The 19,378-nt window shown below is 46.3% G+C and overlaps 2 protein-coding genes across 2 annotated transcripts in view; both read left to right on the top strand.

Moving 5' to 3' along the window:
* LOC310790632 (histone H3.2) overlaps nt 1-19,378 on the top strand; it is a gene marked incomplete at its 3' end in the record, with an annotated part of 494,832 nt that overhangs the window by 393,272 nt on the left and 82,182 nt on the right. The window lies entirely within an intron of this gene.
* slit3 (slit homolog 3) overlaps nt 1-19,378 on the top strand; it is a gene marked incomplete at its 5' end in the record, with an annotated part of 417,236 nt that overhangs the window by 378,838 nt on the left and 19,020 nt on the right. The window contains 6 exons of the mRNA XM_083652464.1: nt 4,208-4,305; nt 9,177-9,316; nt 12,130-12,223; nt 12,979-13,116; nt 14,975-15,215; nt 17,604-17,734. Of these exons, the coding sequence (XP_083508590.1) occupies nt 4,208-4,305; nt 9,177-9,316; nt 12,130-12,223; nt 12,979-13,116; nt 14,975-15,215; nt 17,604-17,734 (842 nt within the window). The remainder of the gene's footprint in view (nt 1-4,207; nt 4,306-9,176; nt 9,317-12,129; nt 12,224-12,978; nt 13,117-14,974; nt 15,216-17,603; nt 17,735-19,378) is intronic.

Consider the following 19,378-nt stretch of genomic DNA (forward strand, 5'->3'; position numbering starts at 1 on the left):
CCGGCCATTCTCAAGCAAGGAAATGTTTAGCCTGCGTGATTCACGGCCGTGGAGGCAGGAAGGCAGCCTGGATGGATGGAGCCATGCTGCAGAAGCCGGCAGTATTAGCAGGCTTAGCGCTGCTCTTTCTGCCTGTTCATCAATAGAGAAATGATGACAGCAGCTCGCTGTACTGCAGCTATCGACTGCTCCAAAGACAAAGGGGGTAATAAGTGTCAAGACCCCGGCCTTAGGAAAGACATGCAAATCCACTACTCAAGGGGCAATTAGCATTGGGGGAGTGTGGGTTTGAGATACGGTATATATGTGTGTGTGCGTGTATGTATGTGTGTGTTTGTGTGTGTGTGTGTTACAGTACATGTATGTGTGTCTATAGATTCAGTCAGTGTCTCGTCATAATGGATCAGCGTGGGGTAAAATCCTCCCGTTCTTCCAATGCAGCAGTGTTAGCATTTAGCTGCTAGCCCAGCCCAGGCAGACAGGATCAGGGGTTTAACAACCCCCGCAGTGAACGTAACATCTGAACAGACGTCTATGTACCTGCTTTTGAATCCCCAATCCTGTAGTGTAGAGCCGCAGCACCGTCCTTTGGTGAGTCAGCCCATTGAGATATATGGGGTTTTTTACCCCACCGTCTAGTCTCGTGCACCAGCAGGCATAGTAACATTTTGTGGGCGTTCCCACACAGACCGACTGTATCTATTTGTGTATCTACGGCATGCGTGCATGCCGTGTGTGTGTGTGTGTGTGTGTGTGTGTGTGTCAGATAGACATTGACCCTAGCACCGTTCTCTGCACACAAAAACACACAAGCACCTCATAACCTCTGGGCTTAGTCTCGCCTTTAATTAAAACATCACTTGCCAAGGTTGCAGACTGGGAAACAGGGTGTGTGTGTGTGTGTGTGTGTGTGTGTGTGTGTGTGTGTGTGTGTGTGTGTGTGTGTGTGTTTGCCGCCCATTGGGACAGCGTTAATTAAAATGTGTTAGAGGAATCAAACAAAGAGTGGCAGAGAATAGAGGAGGGAGAGAAAGAAGGAGGCGGGGAGAGAGAGATACTGTAAAGCAAGAGGAGAGAGAGAGAGAGAGAGAGATGTGGATACAGAGAGAGCGCGCAATGCAGAAGGAAAGGAGAGATGCTGAGAGGCAAAAAGAGGAGAAAAAACACTAGTGATAAAGAGAGAGAGCCAACAAAAAAGAGAGAAAGAAAGAGAGAAGGAAATAATGAAGATAGATTGAGAGGGAAAGCAAGAACAAACGTCCTCTTGTCTTTGATCAGAGGAAGTGGGCATGTCGGCGGCCAGAGGTTTGGTTTGAAATTAAAACTACAGCCGAGATGGGGGCGACAGCATGTGCAGTGTGTGTGTGTGTGTGTGTGTGTGTGTGTGTGTGTGTGTGTGTGTGTGCATGCGTAGGTATGTGTGTGTGTGTGTGTGTGTGTGTAGGTATGTGTGTGTGTGTGCCTGTGTGTGTGTGTGTGTGTGTAGGATTGTGATACATGATACATACAGCTCCTAGTGAAAGCTGTTTATTCAGAAAACAGGTGTGTGGTGAGAAGAGCAATGAATCAATGTAAAGGCTGTGTGGCTGTGTGTGTTTGCGTGTGTGTGTGTGTGTGTGTGTGTGTGTGTGTGTGTTTGCACGTGCGTGTGTGTGTGTGTGTTGTAACGCATGGCTCTTTATGAGAGTAGAGGGGCATTTTTTAAGAGACTGTTTATAGATGAATTAACCAGCATAGATTAATTCAACCCCTGTGCTTTTTCATTCACTGTTGTCTTTTGCCAAGCCTACAAAATTCAAACACAATTTATTTCACCATTAAGCAGAAGAAAGAGCACGGGGGTATTGTTTCACATTTTGAAAACTGCATAGTAGTGTTTTTTTTTTAAAAGTCTTCAAAGTAGTTTTTGCCAGACCCGGAACAGTGCTTACTGAATGAATGCATTATTATCAAAACAAATGTGCTTATGTCCCCAAAACTGATTTAGCAGGTTATTGGATAGCAAAAATGATCTAGAAAATGTATGAAACTATAACAGATAACACGATAACAGATGACATTGTTGGCCTGACAGAACAAGGACAATGCATTAGCAAGATAACTAAGATGCTGATCATTTGAAAAAGCAGGAAAGCAGTTAGATACTGATGTAAAACACTGAGGCAGAAACTCCACAACACAGCCAGCCTCGTTATGATCAGAGCTACAACAGCTAAGCAATTATTTTCCCCTGATATGTTCTCCATTTTCAATCTGGTTGTTGTCGTTCTAAACTGTCAGCCACTGGTACAGGAACAGGGGGACAACGACCCCACAAGGAACAGTTGACACAAGCATTAGGAGACTTGATGAATGTTTGGAAGTTAATTAAATGTCAACCGACAAGTTACATTGAAAAATTCATTTATTTAGAATGATACATCTGTAGACTGGCCTACTTCAGCAGTGCTATGTATGAAGTTCTGTCCAATGCCCTGCCCTCACGCTCTTATACTGTGTGGCACCGTTCCTGTCACCTCCCTGCAGTATATGTACTGTGAAACCCCGCCTCGTCTTCCTGGTGATTGGTTGTCTTATGCCTCCCTCACACCTAAAGATGTTCAAATCCTTGAAGATTATAAAAATCTTGAGAGTCCACACACCTCACGACAGAGATAACAGATTTTTTTAACATTTCAATCTTGGAAACGCACACACAATCGCTACCGTTCAGACGCGACCCCACACACTTGACGATGACGCTGGAGATGGTCACTTGGGACTTAGGATCTGGCAGAAACTCTCTTCAGTGTAGCGGTGACTTGACAGTCAGCCTGTGCCGGGTGAGCAGCCTCCTCCACCGGCGGGGAAAACAGACAGCCAGGGCTCCGTGTGGGTGGAGTGGAGGTCTGGAGGAGCGGAGCGATTCTTTGAAAAGAGGTGTGAGCAAGCGGTTGTCTGTCAAAAAAAAAATGTGCGGGGAGATAGAGATACGAGGGTCAGTGGTTATTTTTTGCATTTAGGAGTTGGACAAGATAGGCGGAAATCTAACAGCCGTTGAACCGTTCCTCCTCGGAGTGAAGCTGAGGAGGGGAGAGACGCTGCTGCTGGGAGGAGGGGCCAGCTCCCACGAAGCTTCTCTGCGCAAGATCGCCTGTCGAGTTGTAAATATCAAACATGTTTGATATGCCCGATTCACAATCGGGAAGAGCCCGACAAGTCAACAGCAGTCTTTGAACCCCACACACACACACACACACACACACACACACACACACACACACACTACAGGATCATTTGGGCAGATTATCGGTCCCGACGAGGCTCAAATCGCAAGCACCCCCGAGATAGTCGGGAGGGGGGAATCTTGGCCACAATCGGGCAAATTCTCGTCAGGTCTGGGGGAGGCATTACAAAAAAGCAGTCCATGTCGAACAGCTCTCAACTTGACTTTTCATCGCGCCTAAAGCCCCCTTACACACGACCCCTACAATGAGCCGTGGTAAAACAGCTCTGTGCCCGGCTGTCCCATTGTTTTCCTATGGGGGAAGAGCGTTGCTGCTCAACTAGGTCGCAGCTCGATTTGGACACTTTTGCGCTGCGCCCAGAGTTCAAAAGATCTCAACGCTGACCTACTTGTCGCTGACCTTTCATGGTGAGCGCAACCAATCAGAGGAGGAAAATAAGACAGCCGGTGTTCACGCTGTTGCTGCTCGCCTCGTCCTGCAGATTTGCGCTCCGCTCTACGTCGCGTTGAGAAAAGTGCAGAACGCTTCATCATGTGAAGGAGGCTTCAAAAGACGTTGGCTGAAGTGGCCGCTCTCTGTCTGTTTTGCAGCTACTCCGCATTCACTTTGATGTAAAAGAGGCGCTGGCTGTGTGTAAAAAGTGGAATAGTATCAAGTTTATACTATTCCTAAGGTCTAAGGAAACGTTTATACTGTACTGTACTATAAACGTTTCCTTAGACCTTAGGTCTCAATGTGTGAATAGCAAAATCTCTGTAAGGCAGAAATATATTGGAACATACTCAAATATTGACTTTCTTGTCTTGTTCTCTCCTCTCCTTCACCCATCCTCTCCTCTCCTCCTCTCCCTCTCTCCTCTCCTCCTCTCTCCTGCTCTCTTCTTCTCCTCTCCCTCTCTCCCTCTCTCCTCTCCTCCTCTCACCTGCTCTCCTCTCCCTCTCTCCTCTTCTCCTCTCCTCCTCTCTCCTGTTCTCCCTCAGGGTCAGAACTGTGAAATACCCATCAATGCCTGTATTAGTTTCCCCTGCTCTAATGGAGGAACCTGCCACATACAGCCTGGATTTGAAGACCACTTCAGGTAAAATATATTCACCATGGTCATTTTCACAGAATTACTGTATGTCAATTGTAATTGTCATATTCCCAATCCGTGTAATTTTTGGTTAATGTATGCCATAGTTTTTCCAACATTTGTGTCTCCAATACAACCCGTATTATTGTTCTCTAACCTGAAATACAGCCATTCAGTTTGATACTGTAGTGTGTGTAGGAGATTCAGAAGAATAAAACGCTAAGGGGGAGGAGTCATTAGTCCTTTGGGAATTCACTTAGGCTGTGGGTCAAATCTCACTGGTCTTTCTAACCTGCTGCCCCTCTCTCCATTAGTACAGACAGTTTAAAATGGCAGCCTGTATTTCTCATCTAAAAGGAAAATTCACTTGACTCCGCCTCCAGAAATACAGACAACATGATTAGACTGGACAGTCTTCGTTCACTGGTCAATGCATTACCCAAGATAACAACTTAGTTTGACCTTATGCGTTTCCCTTCTTGTAGGGGTGTGTGTGTGTGTGTGTGTGTGTGTGTGTGTGTGTGTGTGTGTGTGTGTGTGTGTGTGTGTGTGTGTGTGTGTGAGAGAGTGAGGCGAGGGGGGAGGGGGATAGCGGGGGTAGCAAGGAAGTTAACGAGCCATTCTAAAGGAAGAACCCCCATTTGGGCTGCTCGTCAAGTCCTCCTGCCCTCTCTAACTTCAACCAATCAAGGAGACATTTCAAACTTGTTACTGTTCACATCTGTGGTTCACAACTGGTTTTGTGTAAGGATGCAAATAGGGATTCATTGCAAATAATGATGTATACTGTATACATTGTGGGGGAAATAAATTGCCACCTCAATGAGTATGGCTGATTCCATCCTCAAAGGTTTGCAGTTGACTTATCAGACAATATCTCACACTCTTTGGAACACTTTGGATGTGTGTGTGTGTGTGTGTGTGTGTGTGTGTGTGTGTGTGTGTGTGTGTGTGTGTGTGTGTGTGTGTGTGTGTGTGTGTGTGTGTGTCTGCATCCTTGATTTTGCCTGCATTTGTCATCAGTGTGTCTCCAGCACAATCGCCCATTGTGTCTGACTCGTGATGTACAACCATTATGATTGAAGCGATTGTTTTCAAATATCTTAAGCAGATTTGTCCCTCCCTGAGCCCCTTAACAAGGCCTTTGCCCTTTGAAAGGCTGTGCTATGCAGTTGGCCTTTAGCGTCCTGCGTGCTAATGCTATTAGGGCTCTCTGTGCCCTTTACAGACCTCCCCTTAATGGTAATACCAACACAGGTACAGCACTAGTACCCTTTGAGAGATGGAGAGAGAGAGAGGCAGAAAGAGAGTGGAGGGAGAGAGGAAGGAGGGATGCTGAAGAGAAAAGGAGGGAGAGAGTGCTCCCCTTTGACATTTTAACATGTAATATAATCAGTTGTGGCTCTCCAATAAGTCCAATTAGCCTCGGTTCTTAAGGGGAAGCCATTTATCAAACTATGTAGTTTAAATGTCAGGACTGGGATTTGATTGGTGGAACGGTGCCCTTTGACCCTGTCAGCGTTGTTTCTGTGTCTCTGTCTGATTCTCAAGAGAACACTTTTGATTTGTCTCAAGACGTTACTTTATTTCTTCTACTCTAGTCTAGTACTTTTTCTCTCATCCACTTTTTCTGAAATGTCCCCCTGATCTCTTTGACATGTAAGTCTCTCCTATCCCTCGTGCCACGTCCTCTCTCTCTCTTCTCTCCCACGTTTCTCCTTTTCCACTGTTCTCTCTCTCCGTGTTGCAACCGAGGAACTGCTGGATCATGTAATAACTTGCCAACAACTCATAAAATGGCCCTCTAACACAAATTGTGGTTTCACTAAAGGAAGTGAATGCAAATTTCAGAGTTTCAGACCTTTGATTAGCTGCATTTTGGCTGATGAGACGAGTGTATCTGTACACAGCAATCTATCATAATGCAGATTTAGGCAGCATTAAAAAAATCTTCATATAGCAACCCCTCACCAAAACATGTAATATCCACGTCGCTGAAGTGGTGCCTCCTCTGGTCATTAGGGGCGCCTGTTCAGAGGGAGGGGAACTGGTTGGAATAGCATGATAATCCCACGTGCTATGTCCTACCGGTGAAGCTTCCTCTGTCAGGTGAAAAGAAGCGGCTGGCTAACTGCCCATGTCTCGGAGCAAGCATGGAGCCAGTTTCGGCTCTCCCCAGATCGGCAGGGGGGGGGGGGGCTCTTAAGGTTTTTTCTGTTCAGAAAACATTAATGACGGATGGAAGTTCCGGAGTCAGTGTGTAAACGTGAGTGACTCAACATGAGGTCGTATTTATTTTAAAACGGGCGACAATTTTGGACGAAAAATACGGGCTTGATCTGCAAAAGCCTTGATACTGGCAGATTCCACGCAGAGACAGACCGGTTTGTGGGTGACCTGTTGCTATGGGTTACCAACTACTATCAAATATGGCGTGGGAAGAGAGACTTAGTGAGATAAGTAGTGTGAGAAAGAGTCTGTGACGCAAATGAAAGTGTGAGAGAAAGATACATTGAAGAAGAAAAAACAGCAAAAGTGACAAAGAGAGAAAAAGAGAGGAATAAACGATACAGGTGAGAGAGAGAGAGAGAGAGAGAGAAATAAATAAAAGAGAGAGAGATGTGGGTGTTGGTAATTGCCACTCACTTGTTTGTGTTAAAACCATTTTGCCTTCGTTTAAGTGTGTTGTCAAATCAAACTGACGTAGAAGAAAGATACGGAGAGGGAAAGAAAAAACTGGAGAGGTGGAGGAGGCGAGCCCAGTGCGACTGTGGGCAGATTTATCAAAGTGTGTGTGTGTGTGTGTGTGCGTGTGTGCGTGCGTGCGTGTGTGTGTGTGTGTGTGTTTCAAGGCAATCTAATGTGTGCCTTATGGGGAATAATGGTAGTTTGCGTATCTATCTTAAGGAGTTACCCAGACCGAGATACAAAGGGTGGGATGGTGTGCGAGACGTAGAGCGTGTTAGAGAGAGAGAGAGAGAGAGAGAGAGAGAGAGAGCAAGAGGTGGTGGGAAGAGAGGAAGATAAAACCAATCTGAAGATGGTTGGAGGCTTTGATAATTCCCTCAGCGCCCCCCGAGCGGGTGGTGCTGACCGACGGCAGCAGCATCAAACAGGAAAAGAGTCTGTCTCCACTCTCTTTTGGCGCCGGGTGGGCTTTGTTTGAGATGATTTCTAACAGCGTTTCTGCATTTGTAGACGGCCACACAGTGAGAGAGACCAGCCACACAGTGAGAGACCAGCCACACAGTGAGAGAGACTAGCCACACAGTGAGAGACCAGCCACACAGTGAGAGAGACCAGCCACACAGTGAGAGACCAGCCACACAGTGAGAGAGACTAGCCACACAGTGAGAGAGACCAGCCACACAGTGAGAGACCAGCCACACAGTGAGAGAGACTAGCCACACAGTGAGAGAGACCAGCCACACAGTGAGAGACCAGCCACACAGTGAGAGAGACCAGCCACACAGTGAGAGAGACCATCCACACAGTGAGAGACCAGTCACACAGTGAGAGACCAGCCACACAGTGAGAGAGACCAGCCACACAGTGAGAGAGACCAGCCACACAGTGAGAGAGACCAGCCACACAGTGAGAGAGACCAGCCACACAGTGAGAGACCAGCCACACAGTGAGAGAGACTAGCCACACAGTGAGAGAGACCAGCCACACAGTGAGAGACCAGCCACACAGTGAGAGAGACCAGCCACACAGTGAGAGAGACCAGCCACACAGTGAGAGAGACCATCCACACAGTGAGAGACCAGTCACACAGTGAGAGACCAGCCACACAGTGAGAGACCAGCCACACAGTGAGAGAGACCAGCCACACAGTGAGAGAGACCAGCCACACAGTGAGAGAGACCAGCCACACAGTGAGAGAGACCAGCCACACAGTGAGAGAGACCAGCCACACAGTGAGAGAGACCAGCCACACAGTGAGAGACACCAGCCACACAGTGAGAGAGACCAGCCACACAGTGAGAGAGACCAGGAGAGAGATTGGCTTTTTTTATGTTCTTTCAATGAAACCTCTCCCAACAAGATGGACAGAGAAGATGACATGTCTCAAAGGAACCAGCTTTACATATCAGAGGGGCAGCTTTTCTTTAGATTTGACTGTCAACAAAGATATGGAGGGAGGGGGGTGAGTGGGAAACGTAGTTCAAACTTCTGCTCTAAAAAATAATTATAGATATGCTGTAGGGATGTTCATCAATTATCGAAAATCGATAATCGATCGTTAAGGATTGGAATCGATCCTGTGGCATTTGGATCGATTTTTTAATTATTAAAAAAAAAAAAAAAAAAATTTTTTTTTTTTTTTTTTTTTTTTTTGGACTAGGTTTGGGTGGAATTCGTTACTCCTCGCCCCACTCCATTGCACAGCCGACTAACGTGAGGTGGAGCTTCATATAGTCTCTAGTTTTCTGGCTGGGCACGGGCCTTTGTGCCAACAAAACTGTTTTAAACATGGGAAATTCACACCGGCATGCGCCGGGGACAGCAGTGTTGGAGAGGAGACACATTGAAATAAAGAGTTCATTGAGGAGAACACGTTGTCTTTCGTATTTTCTGCCATAGGCATTCATTTTGTAAAAAAAAAAAAAAAAAAAAATTGAAAATATTGAAAATTTTCTAAGTATTAATAAAATCGATAATCGATAATTGATCGTTAATTCTCACCGATTATCGATTTTGGAAATTTTTCAAAATGAACATCCCTAATATGCTGTGGAAATAAGAGGAAATAAGGTGTGTGTGGTTGTACGGTATGTGGGAGATCTAGTCCAGCTGTCATGTAATAATGATCGGTCTGTATATGTGTGTGTGTGTGTCTGTGTGTGTGCATGTGTGTGCGTCCATGTGTGTAGCTGTGTGTGTCCGGCAGGTTTCGAGGGCCAGCGTTGTGAGATAAACCCAGACGACTGTGAAGACAACGACTGTGAGAACAACTCTACCTGTGTCGACGGCATCAACAACTACACCTGCATCTGTCCACCCAACTACACAGGTACACCTGCATCTGTCCACCCAACTACACAGGTACACCTGCACACAGACTAGGGCTGCATCAAAGACTTCTATGTGGGTTCATACTGCTAACATCCTGATAGCATCTAGGCTTGTGGACCCCAGGAGGAATAGCTGCTGCAATGCTGTAGCTAATGGTGATCCAAATAAACTTAAACACACACACACACACACACACACACACACACATGCATGCACGCGTGCACAATCATACTTTCCACTTCACTGGTTGGTAAGTTGGTAATGGGCAGCCTCACCGCAGTGACCTGAATCTACTCCTAGAGGAGGATGAAAGAGCAATCACATAGTACAGAGAGGGGGGGGACTGGGTGTATACTGGAGGAGAGAGGGGGGACTGGGTGTATACTGGAGGAGAGAGGGGACTGGGTGTATACTGGAGGAGAGAGGGGGGACTGGGTGTATACTGGAGGAGAGAGGGGGGACTGGGTGTATACTGGAGGAGAGAGGGGGGACTGGGTGTATACTGGAGGAGAGAGGGAGGACTGGGTGTATACTGGAGGAGAGAGGGGGGACTGGGTGTATACTGGAGGAGAGAGGGAGGACTGGGTGTATACTGGAGGAGAGAGGGAGGACTGGGTGTATACTGGAGGAGAGAGGGGGGACTGGGTGTATACTGGAGGAGAGAGGGAGGACTGGGTGTATACTGGAGGAGAGAGGGAGGACTGGGTGTATACTGGAGGAGAGAGGGGGGACTGGGTGTATACTGGAGGAGAGAGGGGGGACTGGGTGTATACTGGAGGAGAGAGGGAGGACTGGGTGTATACTGGAGGAGAGAGGGGGGACTGGGTGTATACTGGAGGAGAGAGGGGGGACTGGGTGTATACTGGAGGAGAGAGGGAGGACTGGGTGTATACTGGAGGAGAGAGGGGGGACTGGGTGTATACTGGAGGAGAGAGGGGGGACTGGGTGTATACTGGAGGAGAGAGGGAGGACTGGGTGTATACTGGAGGAGAGAGGGGGGACTGGGTGTATACTGGAGGAGAGAGGGGGGACTGGGTGTATACTGGAGGAGAGAGGGGCGACTGGGTGTATACTGGAGGAGAGAGGGAGGACTGGGTGTATACTGGAGGAGAGAGGGGGGACTGGGAAAGAAGATGAAAAAAATGGTAGAAAGAGGGCAGTAAAAGGTAGAAGCAGGCAGAGAGAGAGGGGGGGGGCAGCTTGACTTGGTGAGTGCAGCAAGCTGAAGCCAAAACTGCTGACTAGGAAGTTTAGTTTTTCTATCTGTGAGACACTGAACTACTGACAGTGTCCTCTAACACACACACACACACACACACACATGCACAGCTGGTCCCCTCTAACACTTGACCCCAGTCAATACATGCACACGCCCGCGCACACACACACACACACACACACACACACACACACACACACACACACACACATGAACCATGTCATTACTGCTGTTGGCATGAGACGCCTCTCACACTGCCAGCCACCTTACCACATACAGCTGTTGCACACACGTACGACGTATACACACGCACACACACGCACACACACACACACACACACGCACACACACACAGCTGGTTCCCCTGGCACTGAACCAGTACTCAGCAGTGACCCGGGACATCATCATCAGGTGTCACATCAGGGTAAGAGGGTGGCCCTTTGCCAGTTGATCTGCTTTCTCCAAGCACAGCACCCAGGACTGTCACCTCCAATCTGTACCAGAGGGAGAAATATATATATATATACACAGTGTATTATATTTTAGGTCATAATGCCATCGAAACAGCTGATGTAGCGTTTCTACAACTGGGGAGTTTCATTCCAAAATACGATTGGAACAAATCTGACAACCACTTTTAGAAAATGTTTGCTAGCAAAAAAATAAAAATCTCTATGGAATATGATTCAACTCTCAAGCTTTCTTAACACCCTTGTTTACAAACTAGTGACATCTGTGAGAATGTGCTAGTCTATTGGTATTTAAACAATGCCGATGACTGCATTGTTTAAATGCCAATAGACTCGTGCTGCAGACTGCGACAGACTCTGCCCGATTGTGAATCCTGGCTGAAATTAGAGCAATTAGTTGTCTGTGTATCCCCAGCTTAATCCAATGAGCATCTAGAGAGCGGAGCCATCAGCGCCAAGCATAACTGTATTTCCATTTGTTGCAATAAATGGTTAAATCTGTGCCGAGAGTGTTCCTGACTGAAGTACGTTTATATTGCTCTTTTGGCTGCAGCTCAAAGATTTTCTCTGTCTAGCAGATGTCATTTCAAACAGATGCAGGCGTGCAGCTTGGGGAGAACATACGCGTCATGTGAAACTGAAAGACGGAGTGGGGAGTCCAGCTTAAACATGAGATTAAAGCAGGGAGAGAAAGAGGCAAATTGCAGTAGACTTTTCTCAATCCCCTCTTCCTTCATATTATAACTACTGCTGTTACACACACTGTTAACCTCTCTCGCCCCCTGCCTGTGTGTGCGTGCGCGCGCATGCGTCCGTGCGTGTGTGTGCGTGCCTGTGGGACCTCAGGATTATCCGAGACCTCAGACAGGACAGACACATTTAGAAATCATCTTTTTTCCCATCCCTGGATTTATTTCTTGTCGTTCTTGCTCTCTCCCCGTCATTCCAAGCTGACAAAGCTTGCTGTGAAAAGGTCAGCCTGGCCCTCTGCTCGCCCCTTATTTCTTCCTTCCTTCTGTCTCTCTCTCTGTTACTGGACCTCCTCTCCTCACTCAGCCTCTCTATTCATTGTGTTTTTCTCCCTCTACTCTTAATGTAACAGCATTGACTCTGTGTCTCCAGGTGATCTGTGTGAGGAGGTGCTCGACCCCTGTCTCCATGGTTTCGACCCCTGCCAGCACGACTCCAAATGTGTCCCTGTTGGCCGCAGTTACAGGTGAGTGACAGTTCCGCGCGCGCATACATACACACGCACGCACGCACGCACGCGCCAATTAAATTTCATGCTCAGTGGCCTACACCAGTGGTTCTCAACCTGGGGGGGGGGTTGCGATATTTTGGAGGGTCCCGGGATGATTGTCAAAAATATTTTTTCCCCCTCCATTGATGATGAAATCTCCCATACCAATGATGTAATGTATTATAAAGCTATATAAACTATAAAAAACATTGCAGTGAGTGAGTGAAATGGGCCCAGCCTAACGTTGTTTGGGGGTCGCGGCTCAAAAAGGTTGAGAACCACTGCTACACAAACGCATGCATTTTATATTCCACCACACTTCCTCCAATAAACATGCAGATTTTACAATTTAATTAATTTTTGAGTGACTCTCTCATCCAGTAAAGTACAGCATGTTTTACCCTCCTGTGATTATTGAAATTTGGTTTGGTCTCATAAAGACAGTTTTTACAACTTTACCAAGTTGTAAAAACCATTTCACGCATGTGTTCAAAGTGAAATTTCCTAATCTAGGTAGATGTTTTTAATAGCTAGGATGACTTTCATGGGCATAGAAATGTACCTCATCCAGAGCGCCTTAAGCCAGCATGTAGGCACTCAGTGTCTTGCCCAAGGACACTTCAGCAGGACATACTGTACTGTTGCAGGGCATCAAACCTGTCAACATCTGTCTCTCTCTCTCTCTGACCACAACACACAGTAATCTTCTCGTCATATTTGCGCGTCTCCAGGTGTGAGTGTTTACCAGGCTATGTGGGCCAACACTGTGAGCAGGACTATAACGACTGTCTGGAGAATAAGTGTCAACACGGAGCGGAGTGTGTGGACGCTGTCAACGGCTACACCTGCGTCTGCAAGGAGGGTTTCAGGTGACACTCACACACTCACACACACACACACACTCACACTCACACTCACACTCAGGGCCAGACTGGGGGAGATACAGATGGTGCTTCATTATCAGACACTTGACTGTCTAGACCTACTCTGTGCACATGGCTGTGTGCATTTGTGTGTGTGTGTGTGTGTGTGTGTGTGTGTGTGTGTGTGTGTGTGTGTGTGTGTGTGTGTGTGTGCAGCAGATGCAGCTCCATGTGGTTAATTATAACTGAGTATATTGGCATGGGCCATTGTTGCGGGACAGAAAGAAACAAATTCATCACTAGGGACAGAGATGGAGTGAGAGGGAAGAACAGAGAGAGAGTGAGAGGGAGGAACAGAGAGAGAGAGAGAGGGAGGAACAGAGAGAGAGTGAGAGAGAGAGAGAGAGAGAAAGGTATAGGCCAGGGGCACTCAATTAAAATTCAAAAAGGTCCAGTTAGAGAAAATGTCCTCAAGCAAAGGTCCGGAACATTGTAACGTAGCTTGCGCTATGATTCAGTGCCATTGAACTCAATGATTGAAGTAGCCTAATAGTACGTCTGTATGTCAACAACTGACTGTTAAATCAAAATAAACATCAACAATGCTTATTTACAGTTTTCATATTTAACTGGATTAATTATAGCTACATAACTAGCCTACTATAATAAATAAATGTTCTTTTCTCATTTCAAGTAAAATAATGCATTTACAAATAACATACAACAGAGTGCTTTGGAAAAATGTGCATCTTAAAATGAAGTGCTTTAATTTAAGAGAAATGCGTTTCCCCTTTTCTTCACTCCATTTCACATTTAACACTCTCAGCCAACAAACAACCTTTTCTCTTGAGATAAGTGAGCTCCGTATCTGTCTGTCGGTTTGTCTGTCGATCAATGCAATTGCAATGCAAACCTCGCATGCCCTTGCGTTGGGCAGTGAGTGTGCCCTGGTGTGTGTTTGCTCATGTGTGGCGCTTCCATAGACCGGTCAGGATCGCACCGCACTTCACACGAAACATACTGGTTTTGATCTGCCCGTAAGAACAATGAATGGACGTGTAAGAGTGGTTTCTTTTGAGCACACCATGTGAAATTACTATCTCTCGCCTCAACTCTCCTCTGTCCGTGTGTCTCGCAGCACCACTGAGAACGAAGCAACAGAGAGAAACGATTCGCTTATTTGATTGGCCGAGTAGCACCACGTGTGATGATTTACAGCGCATGCATTGGTCTGTGAGCTTCCTGGCAGATGAACCAGTATTACCATAAAGACTAGAAAAGCATGTGCCGGTTAAAATAGAAACGCTCCGTGAAAATGTAAGTTATCAATGATTTGTAGGTTACAGGGCTCGGTCCGGATAGGACGGCATCTCGGTCCGGATGCGGACCGGAGTCCGGACTTTGAGGATCGCCGGTATAGGCCTATTCACCTTATGTTCAGACCTTACAGTGGGCCAAATTCTTCCGGGTCCTTTTAACACTTCCGGCGGTCACGGCGCAAAATAAGAGAGTTGTTTTTGGAGCGGACAGTGAAGGGTGTAAAATAAAGAACGTAGCCTACTACTTTGAGCCGGTACACAGCAAGCAAGCGAGTGTGTTCTTCAACATCTAACCTTGTGTCATATATGGGAGAGAGAAAAAGCCGTTATCTTGATTTGTGCAATTTCACGGTGGCCTACCTGTTACTCCTTTCATCACAAATGTAATATGCAAATGGGGAATATAATGTCCAATAGAAATAAGGATGAAGACACACAAGATGTCCATTCAACTCTTTTTTTAATCATGGATGCTGAAACAACAAATCGATGCAAAAGCTCCATGACTTCAGTCTCCTCCTCCTTCTTCTTCTTATGCTCCACAGCGGGCTGTTCTGCGAGAACCCTCCACCAATGATCTTGCTCCAGACGAGCCCCTGCGACCAATCGGATTGCCAGAACGGCGCCCAGTGCCTGGTGGTTGCCGGGGAGCCCGTCTGCCGCTGCCTGCCCGGTTTCTACGGCAACAAATGCCACAAGGTGGCCACCGTCCACTTCCTGGGCCGCGAGGCGTACGTGGAGCTGCCCAGCGCTAAGCTCCGCCCCTCCGCTCATATTTCATTACAGGTACAGTGAACGCTTGACATCCGGTAACAAAGTCTGAAAAATAGAAATTCATAGGTTTTTTACAGAATAGCTCCTGTTGTGAAATCAACTTTTGAAATCCCCAATTATCCTCCTTTCCTTTGAATAAACAGCACTACGTTGTATAATATGTCAACCACTGAAAATATGAATGCTATATTCCGCTCCGCTACATGGAAAACATTATTTGGCTTTCTTGAAATAGAGGCGTGAGTCTTTCAAATCAAGCCTATAGAGTTGCACGACTTAGTGCCGACCAAGCAAAGCTAACATCTGCTTCACCCTCTGTTTCCATGGCATACTGAGCACACGCACACGCACACACACACACACACATAGAAAAAGGTGCGCACACACTCATTCACACACACACACACACACATAGAAAAAGGTGCGCACACACTCATTCACAGACGCCACACACACACACACACACACACATACATACACACACGTTTCATAGCCTTGAGGGTCATAGCTGTGTATAGACGTCTTCCCCTCTGCTTTGGGGAATGAAAGAGTAGATGGATAGAGAAAGAGGAAAAGGAGGCCAGTCTAATTGATATTTAACACCTGTTGTGTGTGTGTGTGTGTGTGTGTGTGTGTGTGTGTGTGTGTGTGTGTGTGTGTGTGTGTGTGTGTGTGTGTGTGTGTGTGTGTGTGCGCGCATGCGTGTGTGTGCGTGTGTGTGTGCGTGCACGTTGCCACACTCCTGTTTTCCTGCCAGGAGCTTTCAATGTCAGTGCCAACAGGCTGTTAAACCTCAACTGAGAGTCCCTGACTCAGAGGCAAGAGAGGGAGAATGAAAAAAATATGAAAGGCACTACATAAATCACTGTGTTCTCTCTCTCTCTCTCTCTCTAAAACACTCTCTCACTCTGCACTTTCTTCCTTTTCTGTCTTTCTGTTTCCTTTATCCCCCTCTTTTCTGCTTATCTCACTCTTTCCCTCTCTCTCTCTCTCCTGGTTCCGTCTCTGCCTCCTCCCTTTATTTATCTCACTCTCTCTCACTATCTTTCTCCCTATCTCTTTCTCCCTCTTGCTCCCTCTCTCTCTTTTCCCCTCTCCCTCTCTCACACACACACACACACACACACACACACACACACACACACACACACACACACACACACACACACACACACACACACACACTTTCTCCCTCTCTCTCTCTTTCTCCCTCTTTCTCTCTCTCTTACTCTCTTTCTCTCTCTCTCTCTCTCTCTCTCCAGCAGCTTGTTAGCAGGTGTTGACTTGGCTATGCTCCATTGAAGCCTGAGTGTTAAGTGCTTGGCCCCTTGGCCCCATTTCCACTCGCTAGTTAGTTAGCGCTTAGCGGAGCAGGCGAGCAAGTGTGACATGTTAAGTGTGTGTGTGTGAGAGAGAGGGAGGCGTGCGTGACCTCGTTTAGGGACACTCATGCTGCAATTTCAATTTTTTTTTGACACTTTCTCCTATTTTCTTTAGCTGCAGCTGGTGTACACTGACCTGAATTAAAAAGTGTCATATTTGTAATTCCTATCTAAGCGTACTAACAGCACTCTCAAACAGTTGGAAACGACTGTAGCGTAGCGCAGGTTACATGCTGTCTGGATTACTACAAAGCTAAGGCAGCCGACAGCAGTGACCGGCAACAGCTGACTGTAATGAAGCTGAACAACCTCCGCATAAAAACACACACAGAACCACATTCACCACATTTCAACTTTTGAAAAGCCACCAATATAGCTCACCACTTCAACTTAACAACTGCTAACAAGAGCTGCTATGGTGATGCTACATCCTCAGCAAAAGATTAAGACCAATTATAAACAATATACAAAATGACAGAATTCATACCAGGAAAATAATGAAATGAAATGAAAGTTGTATCTGCCATTTCCGTTTCTGATTGCATTGCATTTGAAAAGTCAACTTTGTATCAGCTTACTTGTAGACAGATTTACCAGTAAATACAGGGAAGAATACAGTGCAATGCATGATGCATGATGATGAAGGAAATAATAAGGTTGCTTATTTACTTGTTAACATTTGAGAGATATGCTATGGCTTTACATATTGGGGTTAGGGTTTAACCTTTACTTAAGTTGTAACAATTAACTTTACTCACACAATGTGACCCTCGCTCCCAAAATAGTTGCTTCATTGGTCACTTCAATGTCACTTTCTCTGTGCTCGGCTCTTTTTTAATTGACCAAACCAAGGCAATGTAGGCCACTGCTCCTCCCAGATGAATGTGTCCAGTCACCCAGCCACAATACATCTGTCGTCTACACTGGTGTTTGTCCTGACTATTAATTACCATTTTGAAATATCACCCAGCTGCACTGCCTCCATGTCTAATGCAACACTTCCTGTGTGTCTCTCCAGGTGGCCACAGACAAAGACAATGGTATCCTGTTGTATAAGGAAGACCACGACCCTCTGGCACTGGAACTGTACCAGGGACACATACGACTCATCTACGACATCGCCAGCTACCCACCCACCACCGTCTATAGGTAGGACACACACACACACACACACACACACACACACACACACACACACACACACACACACACACACACACTGGATAAAAGCATGCATGCTCGCTGACTTGCTCCCCCACTTACTTTCTTTGTATCCACTGTAGTGGCTACAATATTTTCAATTATGTAGATTATAATGAACATAGTGACTAAGGCCATGTTCAGACTAGGAGGCCAAATCTGATTTGTGAACTTTAATGACCTATTAATGATTCTATCCAGATTGGTTTTATGAGTCTGGACGCCTCAAGTCTGATTTGTGTCACTTGTCCCAAACCACATATGGAGGTAGTTTCCAATCTGCTTTCGACTGATGTGACTTCAGTGTGGACGCGCTGATCACCCAAATCAGATTTGAGAGTGTCTTTTGCAGGGGGCGGGGACTTGAAGAGACGAGATCCGACATGCAAACACTGCCAGAAACATTGTATGTTGGCTCATTGTATCTGGACACACATATCCGACTTGAACACTTGCCCAAATCAGATTTATGGCAGTGCGGACACACTCCCAAATCAGATTTGGGAAACCAATCAAGATCATGGTCCCTATCGTTGCATCGGCGCTGTTTCTAGGGCGAACGCCTGGCGCAGCTCAAATCAGTGGGCATGGACCAGCGCACTTGATATCGTCGTGCTGGCGCTAGATGCAGCCTCAACCATTACAACCACGCCTTTTAAGCGTAAAATTATGCACCGTCATGCTCATTGGATAACTGCAATAAACGAATCGCACGCTTGCCTTTTTAGCTCCAATTCCAGTGATCCCGCAAAACCAGACGAAAGCCAAACGCTCTGCCCCCCCCCCCCCCCCCCCCCCTCCCTTCATCCAGTCTGTCTGCATTATAGGCTATTATTCCATATTATTATGCTTCTCAAACCAATCTAACTGCAGTTTCAATACTGCAAGCATGTAAATACGCTACACTATAGCAAGATCAAAGTGAAAATAATGTTCTAAACGCATCAGCTAGAAAAATATAGCCTATTAGATTGGTGAAAGTTTGTCCAGAAAGATCTCATTTTCTCTCGCCTGCTGCAGGAAGGATGATGCACATAAATATAGCCTACATTATGTAAAGTCATTGCATAAATGTGTTTTTATTGTAAAACTAAATGGGGAGTAGGGCCAAGTTATTGGAGCGGACATCACAGTATATAGCAGATGACAGTAGAAGCTTCCGAAGCGCGTTCCGCTATCACTTATCTAAATCACGTTAAATCCACACAGAGTATATATAGGCTCAAGAGGACATATATGTTTCACATAGGGTGGTGTTTCATTTCGATGTTTTATTTGGTCCAATATTGAAATGTTCTACAATTGCAGGTTGTCTTACCATTACACATTATTTTAGATCTACCTTTTATATCTATTTCGGCTCATTTGGTTGCTATTTAGTAGCGAAATGGAGGACCCAATTGCATGCTGGGACAGGGACATTCACAGGCAGTAAACTTACAACTGCTATTTCCTATGGGAAGCTGGGTGCTGCTATGTGTTGTGTCTGTCTGAGCGAGGGAGTCAGAGAGAGAGAGAGAAGGGTGACAGAGAAGCGGCAGAAGAGCACTGGCGCACTGAATAGGCCTGGTTTCAGAGAGAGACAGAGAAGGG

Source organism: Poromitra crassiceps (assembly GCF_964638095.1).
Source record: "Poromitra crassiceps genome assembly, chromosome: 15".
NCBI classification, from domain to species: domain Eukaryota; kingdom Metazoa; phylum Chordata; class Actinopteri; order Beryciformes; family Melamphaidae; genus Poromitra; species Poromitra crassiceps.